The sequence below is a fragment of the Pteropus alecto genome, unplaced genomic scaffold (assembly GCF_000325575.1).
Source record: "Pteropus alecto unplaced genomic scaffold, ASM32557v1 scaffold79, whole genome shotgun sequence".
NCBI lineage: Eukaryota > Metazoa > Chordata > Mammalia > Chiroptera > Pteropodidae > Pteropus > Pteropus alecto.
Genome location: NW_006494612.1, coordinates 2,035,426 through 2,054,144, shown reverse-complemented (window position 1 = coordinate 2,054,144; position 18,719 = coordinate 2,035,426). Strand labels below are relative to the sequence as shown.

General features: G+C 36.7%; 1 protein-coding gene across 1 annotated transcript in view; it reads left to right on the top strand.

The window, feature by feature from the left end:
• POPDC3 (popeye domain containing 3) overlaps window positions 1–15,492 on the top strand; it is a 16,188-nt gene extending 696 nt beyond the window's left edge. Inside the window, exons 2-4 of the mRNA XM_006926039.3 lie at window positions 11,526–12,256; window positions 13,515–13,623; window positions 14,673–15,492. Coding sequence (XP_006926101.1) covers window positions 11,772–12,256; window positions 13,515–13,623; window positions 14,673–14,954 — 876 coding nt within the window. The 5' untranslated portion in view covers window positions 11,526–11,771 and the 3' untranslated portion in view covers window positions 14,955–15,492. The remainder of the gene's footprint in view (window positions 1–11,525; window positions 12,257–13,514; window positions 13,624–14,672) is intronic.
• The last annotated feature ends 3,227 nt before the right edge of the window (window positions 15,493–18,719 follow it).

Sequence of the window (18,719 nt, the reverse complement as noted above, 5' to 3'; positions counted from 1 at the left end):
AGAAGAGAAAAAGAAATTTGAAAATCATTAAATTACTTCATTACCAGGGTCGATTACAGAGATATAATACATACTGAGGGTCTGTATTTTGGGAAAAGATTAAAGAATTAAAAATGCAGTAATAAGGTTATGGCAAAAAAATTTGTTTGTTTTGCAAGAAGTGAAAATTTTCTATATGTAAATAATAAATGGAAATGTAGAATTAGAAGGCCACTTTTGAACATAATTTGATTTAGTAAACTTTTAGAATGCAACAATCTTCCTTCCTGACTTTTCACCCTAACTCTGGTAGTTAGGTTTTTTGAATTTGTAAGTTTACACATTGCAATTGAATATTATGGCAAACTTAAAAAATTATTGCTCTCTGTTCATACTAAAGTTTAGTGGCTATTTTCTTTTCTATTATTTTTAACACTAGGGACTGTTGCATGAACATATCCCTGATGTACAGTAAATTGGCATTACTTGTGGCAATAGAAAAACAAGAACTACATGAAACAAAATATAAACAAAACAAAAATTGGATCTCTTTACATACTTTCAAAATAAAGAGATCTGGCTGATCTCGGATGCTCTTTAAGAGTCTTTCCTTCCCTGAGAGACTATCTCTTTAAGAGTCTGGGATACTAATATTAATTGAAATCTACAGTAAGACATCCATCCTTAAATTTTATATATACATATACAGGAGATATAGTTGAGTTTCTTTAACCTTATCAGTCTCTCAAAATAGCTGAGTCATTGTGCTTCCTATGCTTCTAAATGGTGACATTCTACGCCATTAAATAAAAATGTGTCATGGGGAACCAAAATCCCATGCTTCATACCACAAGATTGACTAAATAGGGTTGACACAGTGGAGGATTCACGCCTGTGTATTTTGCAGTTGTCTCCAGGAAAGATCAAGAATGGTTATGAAGCATTTCCTGTAGTATGTGAGCATAACAACACGTAAGCAACATAGGAGTCAAGAAGTTTCAAAACTGCTTTTGAAAATATCCATGATAGATATGCAAGCCTGCAAATCGCAATTAAAATCATTTTCTATAATTATGGTTATTGGTCAGCTGGGATGATGAGATATAGAGAGTAAATAAGAATTTACCAAAGTGTATTCAATCAATAAGTAGATTTTTTAAAGGAAAAGGGAAAATGTTTCTGTCATCTAAATGTTACAACAGGTATTTTCTAAATTAAATAAATAATCAAAGTTGCTGACTTAAAGTCCCTGTAGTAATGCTGGATCCTCCTCCAACCCAGAATTCAGAGATTAATTCACACTGACCAAAGTAAGACCTTCACATTTTGTGTTCTTCAACAGACTAATATCCTCTAGTGATTCTCATATACACTCTAAATTGAAGGAGGGGGGATTTAAGTTCTAGATAAATGAGCAACTGGCTGAGCCTATGGAAGAATCATCATCTCTCTGAGCCTCATTTTCCACTCTGAACAACGCTGATAATACTATTTATGTTGTTGAGTTGTTGTGACCCCTAAATGGGTTAGTGTATGTGCCTGGCACATAGTAAGAGCACAACTAATCGTATTTCTGTCTTCTGTAGTAGGTGTTTGTTTATTGACTAAACAAACTGTAGGATGAACAATAGGTTACAGCTTTAATTTTTAATTTCAAAAGCGATGTGGCAAAACCTTGATAATTGTTGAATCTGGGTAATGGGTATATGGGGGTTTATTATATATTATTTTCCTGTTTTTGTATATGTTTAAAATTATTCATCAGAAAAAAATTTAAGTGTGAATTATTTGAAAAAAACACACATTAGAACCTATATTTCTAATCTCGCATTTTATTTTAAGTTGCAATTTTTAAGATTTTCCTATATGTACTGGAAGGATAAACACAATTATATATATATAGATATATATGGATGTTGGGTGGGGAATAGAACTGGAGAACAATCCACATGATCTTCAACTTTTGTGGAATTTTTTTATTATAACAAAGATCCAAAAATATGACAGTGTTGATGTTTGTTAATTCTAGTTGTTGGACTCATGGATTTTTATTATATTCTTTGAAATATTTGATTTGAAAAATTTCAAATTAATATAAAATCATCTTATTGTTTTAAAAAAATTATTACAAAGAATGCAAATATAGATATATACCAAAAAAGTAAAAGTAGTACCCCACCATCCAGAAATAACCATCCTTAACATTAAGTGATGATTGTTCTGTACGTCTTTCTTTCCATTTATAAAAATAGAAGAGTGCAGACCATTAATATATAATGTGCTACTCCAGAGACACATATGTTTTTGGTATGTTCATTTGTTTTTGGTCTTTGATAGAAGTTCTAAAAAACAAGCCTGTTTGCATTTTGATTTTTAAGACTTTAGACTGTCTTTTAAATGTAGCATTTATTTAAAACTTTAGTATGCAATAACTGATTTTCAATGAGTTTTAAGTAGTTTAAGTTTATTTACAAATAAGATGTACTTTTAGCTATTTAAAATAGATCCCATAATTTGAAACTAGGCTTAATATTATTTCAACATTTGAATTTCATTAAAATGCAAGCTCCATGAGGGCAGGCATTTATTGAATTATTGCATATATTAATTAATATTTTTCTGGCCATAAAATGCAAGCTCCATGAGGGCAGGCATTTATTGAATTATTGCATATGTTAATTAATATTTTTCTGGCCATTTGAAAGTTAATGGACAGTTAATTTTGTTATAATGCTTGTTTTGAAAACAAGCATCATTCCAGTGCAATTGAAATATTGGAATAACTTGAGCATAACATGAATTTTGCTCTTGCTTATGCATGATTTACTTAGTAGGAACACCAAGTGAATGTATTAGACTATAACCATCTGACCTGACCATGTAGGAATGCACAAAAAGCACACACACACACACACACTTCAAATATTTACCAGCTACCTTGGTTCACCACATGTTATCCTGCAAGATTGTGTTATGCTATTCTTTTGCACTTGTGAACTTTTCTATATAAAAACACACTCATTCAACATCCCAACGATGTCTAAGCAGCTTGATTCAAAAATAATAAATAGTGTATGCAAAAGGAAAGCTTAAATACTGAAGAGAAGCTTGAGATAATGAAATGTTTTGAGAGGATTAAGAAAATAGTGATATTTCCTGAGCAACAGGAACAAAAGAATGAATAATCCACACTGGATCATGACAGGCAACACCACAAAAATAAAAAATCTCTATGGCTGGGAAAACTGCAAGTATTGCAAAGTCAATAACAACAAAGCTGAAAAAATTGAAGAAGTGAAAAGATTGTTGAGCATGTGGATTTACTACCAAAGAGTGAACAATCTGAGCTCCTTTCTCTATAGAAACACTATGAAAGAAATTGCAACACCCTGCAGAAGTGCACCTTTTAGCACTAGCAGTGGCTGGTTTGGTGGTTTCAAACATTACGGACCCTGGTGTATGGTCCACCTGGTTATTTAGCCAGAAAAAAAAAAAGAGAGAGAGAGAGAGAAAAGAAAAGATTATAGCTAATTAGCTGGAACACATGAACTTGTTAGATGTGTTTTCCAGGAAGGAACATGAGAACCTTAACTAAAATAAGCATGGAAAAAGTGAGTTCATTTGCTGAATATAGGTCACTTGGAGGAGAGGGAAATGAAGGTGTCCACCTTTGGCTCATATCTAGAAAAGACTGTTTAATGTATCCATGGATCCACTTCTCTTGCATCTTTCATCAAGAATCTCTGGCGAACTTACTGCATAATGTAATAGCAGCCGTTCCAAAGTAAATGGCTTCCTGCTTGTCCCCTTAGCCATTTCTAGGAATTGGAAAAGTCAGAACTTGAAGCAGAGCATGGATTTTGTTTAAAGCAATCGAACGACAAGCTTGAGAAAGAGAGGTTTACTGCTGTTTCTTTAAATCAAGAATTATAGGGCGCTGAGTGATTCAACATAGGGCACACCTTCCTATCACTCCGTTGCTCAAAAAATTGTCATTTCATAAGACATTTAAACTCACCGAATCTAGAACTGAAGGGAGAAAATAAGAATGTTGTTGATTTGTTCCAATAATCCAAATATTTAGATTCAAATATACCTGAAGCAGTGTGTTATGGTGCTTAAGAGAATAAAATAAACATAGCCAAGCTCTTATTTGTATGGAAGGCCAAAGGTATTCAAGCATTCGCCTGCCTGGGAGTGAATCTGGGCTCTATCATTTATGTATCCTTAGGTAACCTACTTAAATTCCCTATATTTCAGTTTTCTCATCTATAAAATGAAGACAAGAAAACTACCTATTTCAAAAAGTTGTAAGTATTAGATGACATGGCACATAGTAAGTAGGTACTCAGTAAATGTTAGATGCTGGTAGTAGTAGCGGTGGTAGTAATAATAGTAGTAAATGAGGATTAAGAAGATGGCAACTAGATATTGCATTAATTTCCCATTGCTCAATTCATCTGGATTTGGTGGAGTCACACAATTAGAAGAATTACAGAGCTGTTATTGGTGTTGAGTTTCTATGGCCTGTCTTTTGAGTGTTAATCTCTGCATGTGTCAGAAATAACAAGTATTTGCTCTATACATATGGCTCGGTTTTACAAAGAACTGACTGAGCCGAAAGTCAACCAAGGAAATGGTATTCCAGGAATTTTGGAGATTGATATGTGAATGACATAACTACTCTGGAAGTTGCCCATGTGTCTAAATTCTTAACAGTGTTGGGGCCACCTCACTCCACAAATGGAAAACCTATAAAGTGGTGCCGAGAGCCACAGTGAATTTAAATGTAATTCCCAGGGCCTCCCTAGTGTCTTGTTTTCCAGATACTATTGAAAAACTATTCTAACCTAATTTTCCTGATTTAAATCTATCAAGGATTGATGCCTTCTGCCCCATTGACTTGTATTCCAAATCCATCATAAATGCAGATTATTAGATTATTGAAAATCCTCATGTATAGTGAGCACTCATAATTGTGCATGTATATTAGTTTTCTATTGCTTCATAACAAATTATCACAGACTTAGTTGCTTAAAACAAGGCAAATTATTTCAACAGTTTTTGTAGGTGAGGAGTCTAGGTGTAGTTGAAGTGGAACCTCTGCTCAGGGACTCACGAGCCTGCAGTGCAGGTGTCAGCCACGCTGCATTCTTGATTTAGAGTCCGAGGACCTCTCCCAAGCTCTTCAGGTGGTTGGCAGAATTCAGCTCCTTGAGATTATAGGCCTGAGGTCCCCATTACCTTGGTAACTGTTGTTTGGGGGTTTCATTTAGCTAGCTCACAGAGACTGTTTACAGGTCCTTGCCTTGTGGCCTCACTGGCAGTTCACAGTGGTGTTTGCTTTCTTCCAGGTCAGTGGGAACATATCTCTCTAACATCCAATCCCTCTCCAATCCTACGGTGGATTCTCGTATAACAATGTAATCATAGGAGTGACTATTTCAGCACCATTTGCCATATAATGTTATGTAATCAATGGAGCATCCCTCTCATCTCACACTCAAGGGAAGGGGATTATAGGTCATGTGCATTAGCTGGGCAGGAATCTTAGGGTCCTCTTAGAATTCTGCCTACCACAGTATATGATAAAGTGAAAAATCAAACATGGCTGGAGATAATCAAATATGACCTTAGTTGAGACATGGGACTCAGAGAAGTCCAGCACAGCTTGTGGGCATGTTCTCTAATTTCATTGTCTTAAGAGAAGCCAAGCTCTTATTGTTATGGAAGATCAAATCATAATCCAGCCTAGGAGCCTAGTGGAGCATGAAGAGACTCATGCATTAACAGCGCTCCCCAACCTTTTTGGCCCCTATGAGAATCTAATGCCTGATGATCTGAGGTAGAGCCGAGGCAGTGATGCTAGTGCTAGGGAGCGGCTGCAAATACAGATGAAGCTTCACTCGCTGGCCCGCTGCTCAGTTCCTGCTGTGCAGCCCGCTTCCTAATAGGCCACGGACCAGTAGCAATCTCCGGCCTAGGGTTTGGGGACCCCTGCATTAGGTAAAAACAAAGGCCAGTGTGGACCTTCTGGAATCCAGAAGGCCACAATCCAATCTCCAGTTCAAAATTTATGACACCATCTGTCCAGCCTTTCCAGTGTATTCCATGAGGTATCATCAAGAGGTAAAATAAGAAAGTAAAACCATGTAATATAATTGCTTGGGAAAGTGGAATTCTCCTAAGACAAAAGGAAAAAGTGGTGCCTTCCTTGGTAGAATAAAGGCCAAGAGCTTCAGTGGGTTGGCCATCTATGTAGGTGGAAACCAGATGGTGACATCTATGCCTTGGATAACATCTGACTGACTATAACAAATTGTAGCCAATATCATTTACATTTCCATCAACTCTCTGTTCTTAATCTTAGGTAATTCTTCCATATTTATACACTTATACATTATACATATGCACTGTTTGCACAGCATCATGCCAAGTCTTTTCATTTCCTCTCTGTTACTTGAAAGATTCTAGACCAGCACTGCCCAAAAAAGTATAATTCAAACCACATATGCAATTTTAAATTTTCTAGTAGGAACATTAAAGAATAAGAAGAAATGAGCGAAATTTACTTTAATAATGTTTTCTTTAACCCAGTACTTCCAAAATTGTCATTTTACCACATAATCAATATAAAAATTATTAATGACATATTCTTTATCATTGTACTAAGTCTTCAAAATCCATTGTGTATAACACATCTCAATTCAGACCAGCCACATTTCAGGGGCTCAACAGCCACATGTCGCTAAAGGCTTCAGTACTGGACAACACAACTCTAGAGTTGTTTCAAAGGCCTCTGATCATGGGCATTTAACTTTGACTCTCATTTCTCTCATAATCTTACCAACCCCAGTCTTTATTCAGCGTTGTCTTGTGTGATAGTAACTGTTAAATATCCTTCCATCTGCCCCTTATCTTCTGCTGTGAATTCTGTTGCTAGACCAAGAGCATCAGATTAGATATGGCTAAAGCGGAGTTCCCCTTTCTTTTGATTTCTTTCTGAACTTTGGGATTGCCTACAGTTCTAAAAAGTTTTTAACCCTTCTCTGTTCCTCTATTTCAATAGAGACACTTCTTCCTTTTATGTCCTCCTCATAGTCTAATATATATATGTGTGTACATATATATGTATATATGCGTATATTATATATACATATATATACGTGTGTGTGTGTATAACATATATGTGTGTGTGTATAATATATACATGTATATATATACATGTGTGTATTAATATATATATATACACATATATATGTATATACACACACACACACACACACACACACATATAATTAGAAGATTGTTGGTGGCTTCCAATGACTGGCTTCTTGGCCATCGAAAAGCGAAGACTCAATGCTGGGCCAGTTATGGGTCTGTACTTACCAACAGTAGGAGATCAGGACGCAAGGTAGGGAAGAATAACAGAGATTGCCCTTGCAAGAATGAGTAAACTTAGAATTTATAACAAAGACAGATAGCAGCCCAAAATGACCATTTGTATTTCTGTCTTGAGTTGTAATCCTCTGGGGGAAAGAAAGATTTTTTTTTTAAATTATATTCTCCGAATGGCCCAGCTCTGTAACATACAGTAAGCAACAAGCACAGCAATGCTACTTCTATGTTATTTAAGAATTTGCCAAGAATTTTTAGTGTATATAATCTCATTTGAATCTTCCAGCACGCTTTAAAGTGGATAGAATAGGTGATATTACCTCTGCTTCACTGATAAATAAATATTTCTGAGTTGCTCTAAGTAGCAGAGAGGAGAATAAAGCCCACATTTTCTAAAACCTGGTACTGCGGAAGCAGAATAAAGTGGTTTAGACTGTGAGCTTCAGAGTCAGGCAGACCTGGATGGAATTAGCAATGTGACCTTGAACAATTTATTACTTTCTCTGAGTTTCAATTTTCTCATCTGTAAGATGGAGATAATAGTACCTACCCCACAGAGTTGTTGTGAAGATTAAATGAGGTAACTTTTTAAATATGTGGCACATAGTCACCGAGTAAGTGTACCTCCTTGAAGATAAGTAGAGAAAGCCAGCTTTAAGTAAATGATTATTTTTTGCATATGGAACACATACCGAAGTTCAGATCTGATTCCAATTAATGAGCACAATATCGATGGAATTTTGATCTTCCAGGTTGCCTAGCAACCAAAACTAATTCAATAGCACAAGTTACCAGAGTTGTTTTTAATCAGATCAGGAATTCAGCAGCTCTTAAGGAGCTCAAGTTTGTAAGAAAACAAAAAGATTCCCCTATGCATTTGGAGTTGTGCCAGACATTTTAAAGAAGTGATGTGCTAACTCCTTAGTGTCTTTGTACTGAACTATCCTGGGCATTGGGATCTTCCCCATTTCTGTTCCCCAAGGTGACAGAAGATGTTAGATCATTCATTAAACTGGATTGAGACTGGGAATGGAGAAGGCAGAGTGCTTATATCTCTACACCAATATATTCAGTCAACATTCATTGAGTGCCAGGGGTCAGAAATACAAAAATATTTCTTTGTCCCTTAAGAATTTCAGAATCTAGGAGAGGAAATTAGTCAATGTCGAATAATAGTAAAGCAAATTATTGCATGAATGGCTTTCTATGCATATGTCCTTAGCTGTAGTCTAAGCATTATGGATTGAGAAGTACAAGCAGATATAGCAGGCCTTAAATATCCAGTGTTAGGATTATTATTTTCCTGGCAAACTATTCCACTTCGGTCTCCCAATATGTTAATGTCAGATTCATGGCCTTGAAAGGTGGCACTGACTGCTGGTGAGGCATGAAGCTGAGCTGAGGGGACTTCAGCTTCCACCCACTATGTTGACTTACCGCTTCTTTCACCTGAAGCAAGAGACTTCACCAATCTTGTGCCGCTTTTCTCATTTGTAAGCTGGGCATGATTTAGATTCTGCCTCCCTTGTGGCAATAAGTATGATGTGATGAGATAATAAATGTACAAGTTCTGAACAGATCAATGCAATTTCTGAACTAGTCTTCATCAGTTTGCCACCAAGTTTATTTCACATTTCATTGATCGTCCTTGTACCTTCCTTTACATTTTCTTATTCCTTTATAACTACTCAGGGTCTTACAATTTAAAGAGAAAAGCAGGGGACAGGAGCGGCGGGAGTGGGTGGGGTGGCGAATTGGAATTATTGTTTATTTGCACTTAAGTTTATCTCCATCATTTGCATCTCTGTGTGCTAACTTCTTTTGCAGGGAAGATTGATTTTGTTGCTTAAGGTATCCTTCGTGCCACTTTGACATTCCAGTGTTTATTTACCCAAAAACATGACTAAAGGCCTATAAGCCTTTAATGCAGGCAGCTGGTTGATGATTCATGTTCAACATTCATATAGTACTGCTGGCACATACCAAAGGAACACTCATGCTCATCACCTGCCCCTGTCAGTTCTTTCTTTTCCACTAACAAAATGCATCTGTTTTGGTGACTGAATAAAAACACACCAAGTGGAGAAAGGCAGGGTGTGGAGTCATGTAATCAGGGCAGTGATACAGTATCAAGGATAGAAGATGGTTTGGTAGCAGCTCATGGAAACAGAAGCAGACTAGAAAGGACCAGAAGCACAGTTCCTCTTATAATCATAATGGATCTCACTCCTGGAATGTAGGTGGCCCAGTGTATCCCCCCAAGTCAAGATTTAAAGGGGACAAGAGTCCCATAAGCTCACTTCTGAATTCCCACAAACATTTTACGTGGCCTTTCCCCATTAGTATTATTTTAACATTTTTTTTGAGGATTATAAATTTTTAAGGAAGTTCAAAGTTCAGAGCTCCTCTAGCAGTGCTTTTTGATATTGGCTTTAGCAGCTGTGTTTGGTACCCTGAGGAAGGGATTCATTGAAAATGCCCTAGTTTTAAAAGTAAAACAGTGAGGAGATTGACATTTACAGTCTGGTATTTCACAGTTCTCATTACTCATATTTAATTTTTTTTTCTTTGTTATGAATATCCAGTAGTGTATAATTTTGTGTTTTGTTTAAAAGAGGAGAAATTAAACACGTTTAGTGTGCCAGTTTGCCTTGAATCTCATCATCTCAGAGTGTTGGGTGCAGAGGGTGATAATTAGAAGGATGCAGGATGTTTGAAATGTATTTGAAAGCAAGTTGAGTAAAACTAACAATATTGCTGTAAGTTCTGAGTCGACATTATTCTTTTTTCCTTTTTTGAATGATTCACTAGGTGGCATTCTAAAAAGTCATTATTTGCTAAGAAAACAATCCCTATCCAAGGTGAAAAACCAGAAACTTCAACAAAAGCAGCTCCTTCATTTCCATTTGTAGTTCTGCTGGTGGTTACACTGTTCCTTTTTTTAACTTCAGCTAAGTCATTTTCACCTCTGAGTGTATTTTTTTCTATGAAACAAAATCTGCGATACCTGATAGTTTATTAACAGGTGTTCTGGAAGTAATCTCTCAAAAATAACACTATACGAGTTCAAAGGTTTTGAACGTTGCTATGATTTTTAAAAACCAATCTAATGAATGCTTCACATTGAAACCATTTATTAAGAAACCGGGTGGTAAATGATACATACCCTACAGCTTTGTCATCATGGTTAAATCTCTCCTGACTCAGATCACATATTAGCATTTTTACCATCTGGCTGAAAGGGTAGGGAATATATGTGCAGAGGAACAAGTCAATAACATTTTGACCATCTGGTAAATAAAAATGCAAGTAGCAGGAATTTTAATATTTATTTAGTTATGTGCATGCAACCTTTAACCTGAAATAGCCTCTAAGATAGTAAAGTAGAACTGAATTTATATTTCTCAAATAATTTTGATCTAAGTCATTAAACATTTTTACAGTCTACTACATGCTCTTAAAATTTAACTCCTAAGTATGTGTTTCTTATGTTTATTTACTAAGTCTCCTTTAAGTGCCTAAATTAAAACATCTTTCAGGAGAGGCCACATGATGGGATCCAGCATACAGGCTCAAATGCTGAAGTTCTGTTCTGCCACTAATCACTGTATGGCCTGGGATAAATTACTTGGCCTCTCTGAGCCTCACATTCTTCATCTGTAAAGTCAAACCATCTCTCTCAAAAGGTGGTCCATGGAAGGCCATGGATTGCCACATCAAAATCATGTGGGGAGCTTGTTCAAAATAGCGACACATAGCCCCACCCCCTCATAGTCTGAGTCAGTATGTCTTGGAAACAATCTATGAATCTGCATATTTAGTTACTGTCCCATGTGATCTGAGGTGCCTGAACTACTGTTATGGAGACTAGCTGATTATAGCACTTAGCTACTTTGAAAACTATGTAGTTATATAATCCTAACAAATTCTAAAATTTCTATAAGTAATTTATTATTACTAATAAGCATAATTCTAAAACTATACTTTTCATATCCTAGAAATTTAACACTTGACAGCATTGGCACTCAAAATTTTCTAACTTCATAGAAAATAGAGGGTAAACTTGAATAAATAATGCTGGTGATTCATTAAATATATTCTCAATTCTTCTTGTTTAATTAGATCCTTTTGTTTTTTTTCTTGCACAGGAAACTACAAAATATTTGTGGCCTAGATCTAAAGCAGGAGCCCAGATGAACTTAGAAGATAGCATGGGATTCTTAGTTTTTCAAGATCCATACACACCAAATCTTTAATCACTACAACTCCTCCAGGCTTTCTCTGATTTTGTGAAGACTTAGCCAAACTCTGATGATGGAAAAGCAAAGGACTTAATCGCTTGCTTTGATATCATCTAATGTCGACAGAAAAGTGAACCAGACAGTAGTATAGCCATGGAAAGAAATTCAAGTTTATGGAAGAACCTAATAGATGAACACCCAGTCTGCACAAGCTGGAAGCATGAGGCTGAAGGAGCCATTTATCATCTTGCCAGTATTTTATTTGTAGTAGGTTTCATGGGTGGCAGTGGATTCTTCGGACTCCTTTATGTCTTCAGTTTGCTGGGGTTGGGTTTTCTCTGCTCTGCTGTCTGGGCTTGGGTCGATGTCTGTGCAGCCGACATATTTTCCTGGAATTTTATACTGTTTGTTATCTGCTTCATGCAGTTTGTTCATATTGCATATCAAGTGCGCAGCATAACCTTTGCCCGAGAATTTCAGCTGTTGTACAGCTCCCTTTTCCAGCCTCTGGGGACCTCTTTGCCTGTCTTCAGAACAATTGCTCTGAGCTCTGAAGTGGTTACTTTGGAAAAGGAACATTGTTATGCCATGCAGGGGAAAACTTCCATTGATAAACTCTCTCTGCTTGTTTCAGGAAGGTTTGTACTCTTGGTGCTTGCATGTCTTTCTTCTATAATAGTCCTTAGCTTGTCTTTCCGCTACATTTTTTTATATCAGCATAGCACAGTCCTGGGTGGCATTTAACACCCTGAGGCATGAGAAAGCCCTGGACACGTGACTCATAGGCATAGGTATTTAGAGTACATGCTATTATTTACCGGAAGCAGGAAATAGTCTAGAGCCGTAACAGTTCTTCTTAGAAATCAAATGTATGAACTGGTTTATCTGGATATGCTATGTGTTTTCAAACTAATTACTGAAAGTCAAGAAGAAGATGATGCCAGCTTGAATTAATACAATACTTACGCTGGCATGCAGAGTATTTTAAATAGACTTAAATAGGGCATTTTTTAAATAAAGAACACTAAATTTTATAATGATTAACTTTTTAGTAATTTCTAGTAATTGCCCATTTGCTAGAAGTGGAGTGGGTGCACCTCATTTTATATATACACATACAGTTGATCCTTGAACTACACAGGGGTGGGGATGCTGACCTGCGCACAGTCAAAAATCCACGTATAACTTTTGGCTCCCCAGAAACTTTACTAATAGCCTACTGTTGACCAGAAGCCTTACCAATCACTTAAACAGTCAATTAACACATATTTTGCATGTTATATGTATTATATACCATTCTTACGAAAAATTATTCTTACAAAAAAAGAAAAAAGAAAATGCTATTAAGAAAACCACAAGAAAGAGAAAATGTATTTACAATATTTATTGAAAAAATCCCCATGTAAGTGGACCCACGCAGTTCAAACCTGTGTTGTTCAAAGGTCAACTGTTTTGAAAGCAAAGTTTAGGAAAAGAAAACAATAATGTGATTACGTTTTTAAAAAGGCTAAAAATTTAATTTGCAGAGGTATTTACAGTGGTACTTTATGTTTTTCAGTGTTCTACTTAATTTAAAATCTGACTGAGTGCACTGAAATTTTTTATTGAAGTGTAATATACACACATACATGAGCGCATATCATAAGTATACAGCTTGATGAATTTTCTGGAATTTTGCCCAGTATTCCAGAATCTTAACTGTGTGAGGAATATCAGTAAATGAGTCTTACAGGAGATTTGTCACTTACCGTAATGTATGAATTTAATATTATCCTCTTCGAAGTTTAATAGCCAAAAAGGTCATCAGAGATCTGAACTACTGCTCCCTCCCCTCACCCCTAATTAGGTGCTGGCTTTCTCCTTCCCTCATAAATGTTGTTCTTTGTGTTTGGATAGGATCAGAGTGACAGTTGATGGCGAATTTCTGCATTACATTTTCCCCTTCCAGTTCCTGGATTCTCCTGAATGGGACTCGCTGAGACCCACAGAGGAAGGCATTTTCCAGGTAAGGGGTAACTAGACACACAAGGAACATTGCCTCTTCCAAACAGATAAACAATGTTTATTTAAAAACAGGCAAACAAACAAAACAGCAGTTAATAGGAATAATTTATATTTAACTTTGGAATGTACTTCGCGTGCATGACTTCACAAAGCCATTCAACTCTTTTACCCTAAAAAAGCAGAAGGGAAATTCACTTAAAATTGGGGCACAAAAAATGCGGCTGATTAATGTCACTTTATAGGTCCAGCGACAAGGAAAAGAATGGGCATTACATATGACAGAAAGGAGTCTATGAGAAATATTTTAAAATTTTCGTTCACTTAATTAACTGTATATATGGGAATTAAAATATAATTAATTGAGATTTGACTGTAAACTAAATACTGCTACTGTGGCAATTTAGAAAAGCAACAAGAACAAAAAAAAAATCAGCCTTTATTTCAAAATAAGTGATTTTTAAAATTTAAAATGCTGATGGATTACAGTTGTTTTCTAGTAACAAAATGCTAAACTTACTGTCACTATTCTGCTGCCACATCTGGTAGTTTTGAGAGATAATCATTTCAATAGGCTCTATCTATTATGGTATACTGTTTTCCTACATGTAATGTATGTGTATGTATACATATACAAATTTATATACATGTGCAAAATAGGTAAATAAATTCTATTTTGTACTATGAAACTGGATTAAGGTTAAATGACCACAGTGTTCAAGACTGACTTGGAAATACTTCTCTAACATTAGTTAACTTTATTATTTTTTAGTATCAAATAGCTCTCAGTTCAATAAAATGCAAAATATAGATATATGAACTTAAGGAAACAGATAAATTGGAGAAGGAAACAATGTTGTGATTATTCATGTTATAAATTATATACAGTAATAAATTTTGTAGTTTTCTATTTTTACAATATATTTTGAGTCAGCGGGCTTTTTTAACCTAAAAAAAGCAGAAAGGAAATTCGTTTAAAATTGGGGCACAAAAATTGTGGCAGAACTTTTCTTGCTTCTTAATCTTTGTTAGTATATTGTCTTATTTTTTTAGGTAACCCTCACAGCAGAAACTGATTGTAGATATGTGTCTTGGAGAAGAAAGAAATTATATTTGCTCTTCGCTCAGCATCGTTACATCTCCCGCCTGTTTTCAGTTTTAATTGGCAGTGACATTGCAGATAAACTCTATGCCTTGAATGATAGGGTGTATATAGGAAAAAGATACCACTACGATATCCGGTTACCCAACTTCTACCAACTTTCAAGTCCAGAAATGCCCAGATCACCTCTGATAGAACATTTTCGGAATTCCAGACAATATTGTGACAAATGACATCAAAGTCTGAAGTTTTATAATTATAAAAAAGACACTCTTCATCATTCCCCAAATGAAATAGCAAAATAGAGAAAATTGAGCTCACTGATATTTTTATAAATCCAAGTCAGAGGCAAGTTGCCATTGCCAGCTGTTTTATTCATCTCAACTTCTGCATTGTGAATAAATTTTACCAATTTTTCTGTATTTCTTATTGGAATAAATGGGGCGGGGAGGAATAACTATGAGCAGTTTGTTCTTTTTCTGCATCAGAACTGGGAGAATGAAATCTTGCATTCTCAAGTATTTCCTTAGATTTATTCAAATCTTTCGTCTTGCCCTATTGCGTTAGGCGTTGCTTCTCTAGAAGCAGCCAGTAAGTGCTCTCAGCAGGAGAGTGGATTGCTACCATCCACATCAGTGTTTCCAGCATTCACTTTTTGCTACAACCTCTGACGAAAGCAAGATGTACTCTTATGGTGGGAAGCAATTATTTATTTTAAATGTGAAGTTATTTAATCTGACTATAAAGTAGAATAAATGCGAGAGACAATAACATGCCATTCTTGATTATTCTGTTGCTACACATAATTCATCAGCTTAATCTTTACAATAACATATTTGAAAAGAGGCGTTGCATGGAAAACAAAGCTGCATCATAATTACTGAGTAAAAAGAATACCTATGAACAAATAGTAAAAATGTCACACAGCATTTTAACCTCACATGTTCAGCTGAAAAGGCAAGGTGAGTGGTTTGACTGGACAGTGAGGGATTCATAGCGAATGCCCCAGCCACCACACAAATACAGACATCCGCCTTACAGACAGTCCTTCAGCTTTGTAAGGAAGAGCTTAAGAAAGAGACAGATCTTCAGTTAGGTCCAGTCCCTATCTTTGGAAAACTAGTCCTCTGAAGATTAATTACATGCAGGCCATGTTCTTTGGTGTAGGTCATCATACATATAACAAATGTGTGTTGAGCACTTGCCATGGCTCCAGGTGCAGACCTGGGCAGTGGAGATACATCAGGATGGAGATCTCACACCTGATAGAGCTTACATTCTGGAGGTGAGAGAGACGGATAATAATAATAATAAAAAAAAAAAATCAGAAAAACCTCATGTTAGAAAGAGATAGTACCATGGAGAAAGACAAATCAGGGAATGAGGATTTGAAGGGGCATGGTAATTGAATGGGGGTGGTCAAGGAAGCCCTCAGAGAGAAGGTAATGTTTGAACAAAGACTGAAAGAGGCAAAGGAACAATCCACATAGACATATGGGGAAAGAGAAATCTGGGCAGAGAGGAGAGCAGATGAGAAAGCCTTTAGGCCTCAGCAGAAACAGTGGAAGACCAGCATGGCTAGAGCAGGATGAGTGTTATGGAGCGAAGGCAAAGAGACCATTTGGAACAGATTGGGTGGGGTCTAATAAGTCATGGTAAGGACTTTGACTTTTATTCTGGGAGTGACCAGAAGCCACGGGTGCATTTTAAATAGAAGAATAATGTGATCTGTCCTCTGTTTTAATAGAATCACACAAGTGAACCTGCTGGGAATAGACTGGGGGAAAGGGGGACAAATGGGACTTGGAAGGGGAGATCAGGGTTAAGTGGGATATGCCAACTAGATACTGAAGTAAAGAGATGAGTCTAGAGTTTAAGAGAAAGGTCTAGGTGGGAGATAAAGATTTGAGAATATTTCACAGATGATATTCAAAGCCATGAGACTAAATGAGATGCCCTACAAAGTTAATGTAGATTCAGAAGAAAAATGGTGTGAGGAACTTTCCTTGGGGTGCTCCATTGTTAAGAGAACAGGGAGATGGAGAAAAGTCAGCAAGACATGAGAAGGAGCAGCTAGTGAGGTAGGAAGAAAATCAGGAGCATGCGGTCTTGGAAGCCAAGTGAAGAAAGTGTTTCAAGAAGAAGGGAGCGATGAACTGTCACAAATGTGGCTGACAAGTCAAGTGATAAGAGGTCTGAGAATAAATCATTGGGTAGAGCAGCATGGAAGTCACTGGTGAACTTGACAGGAGCAGTTTTAGTGGAGTGATTGGGGACAAAAATTTGAAGTAGATTGAGGGGAAATGAGAGGCAAGAATTTGGAAGAGCAAGAATAAGTAAGTTTTTCAAAAGAGTTTTGATATGAGGAGAAATAAAAATTAACAGTAGCCTGAGCAGGAAGTGAGGTCAAGAGAAAGGATGTTTTTGTTGTTGTTTTGAAGAAAAGAGAAATATGGCATATATGTATCTTGATAAGAATGATCCAGAAAAAAGGGATGAATTGCTGGAGTGATCTTGAGCAAGGGAGTGGTGATGGGATCCAGTAGCCTTAAACTAGAATATGGATAATTAACAGTAAGGAGAGAAAACAGAATATATGGGAGGACAGTTGCTGACAAGTGAGCAATGTGGTAGGAACTTATAAAAGTTCTCTCATAATTACTTCTATTTTCTCAGTGACCTAGGAAGCAAAGTCAGCAAGGAGGATGGGGAAAGAAGTATTGGGGTTATGCAAAATACAGTCCTTTTTCTGCATGTTTAGCATCTGCCATAAGTGGGACAATGTGACAAGGTCTGAATCATTAGTCTGGATCAGCTACTGAGCTATTTAAGTTTGGTATGAACTAAATGAATAGTTGGAGGGGTTCTTCCATCTCCCAGACACACATGGCCATCAAGGGCAGCTCTTACAAGCACATACAATGGCAGCTCTCTGCTTGGAGCAGTCGAAGGCCTTCAGTAAGTATTCACTGGCTTGTGAGTGGGCTTTGCAGTGGCTCTCAGGGAAAACTCATTCCTTTGAGTCTTTAAGACTTTGTGGGATTAAATATCAAAATAAAACACCCTAAGTGGAAGTCACACCTTAAGTTAGTACCAGCTAATAATTTAACAGGGGTTAATTATCAGATTGCTTTCTAACCATAATAGTCAACAGAGATCAAAACCACACAAAAATGGGATTTTGATTTTTGGCTCGAATTCTGTGACAGAGGGAGAAGAATTTATATACAAGTTTTCCATAAATCTACATTTTCAGGATGAGGAGGAAGGAGTGCAAACATCCTAGGATAAAGGATGTGTGACGAGCACCATCCCTAGGTATTAACAGATAGGCTATTATACAACACCTTGGTTTGCACCCAGGTTTTCTTCAAAAGAGAAAGAAAATTAAAACCCTGTAGTGACCTCTATGTATCTACTCTGCATGTTTGGTTTGAAATGTCACCACATTTCACCATCTCAAACTACTCTAATCAACCTACATGGAAAGAAGAAACTGTCACCATTGGGGTCAATCAGAGTTCGGTGTCGCCCCAATGGCAGTGGGGAGAGGGATAACGATGGCACAGACATGTAGTTAGCATTTTTCCTCGGTTCCTCCTCAAATAACAGCAGTGAAGAATCACAGGTCATTGAGATTTAATAGTTTTATTAAAAGTATATTTTAGAAAGACGAAGTATGTCCCAAGGAGGCACATGGTCCCAGCGCTGTAATGAACACAAAGGGGCCAAAATTGCTACAAAAGGGTAAAAAAGTCAAAAAACGTCACCAAAAAGGGAGGAGAGCCCAGAAGGGCAAAAAAAGGGCCCAGAAGTGGGATAATGTGCCTTCTAATTGGGCCGTGATGAGTGTTCCAAAGGCATTCCTAGGTGATTGGCAAGTGAGGTCATTTTGATTGACACCTGAATGACACTAGGCAATAACTTTGCCTAGAGTGCACATGCTACCCCAGAATTCTACTACCACTGGGGTGTTCTTTGGGCGGTCTCTAGGCTGG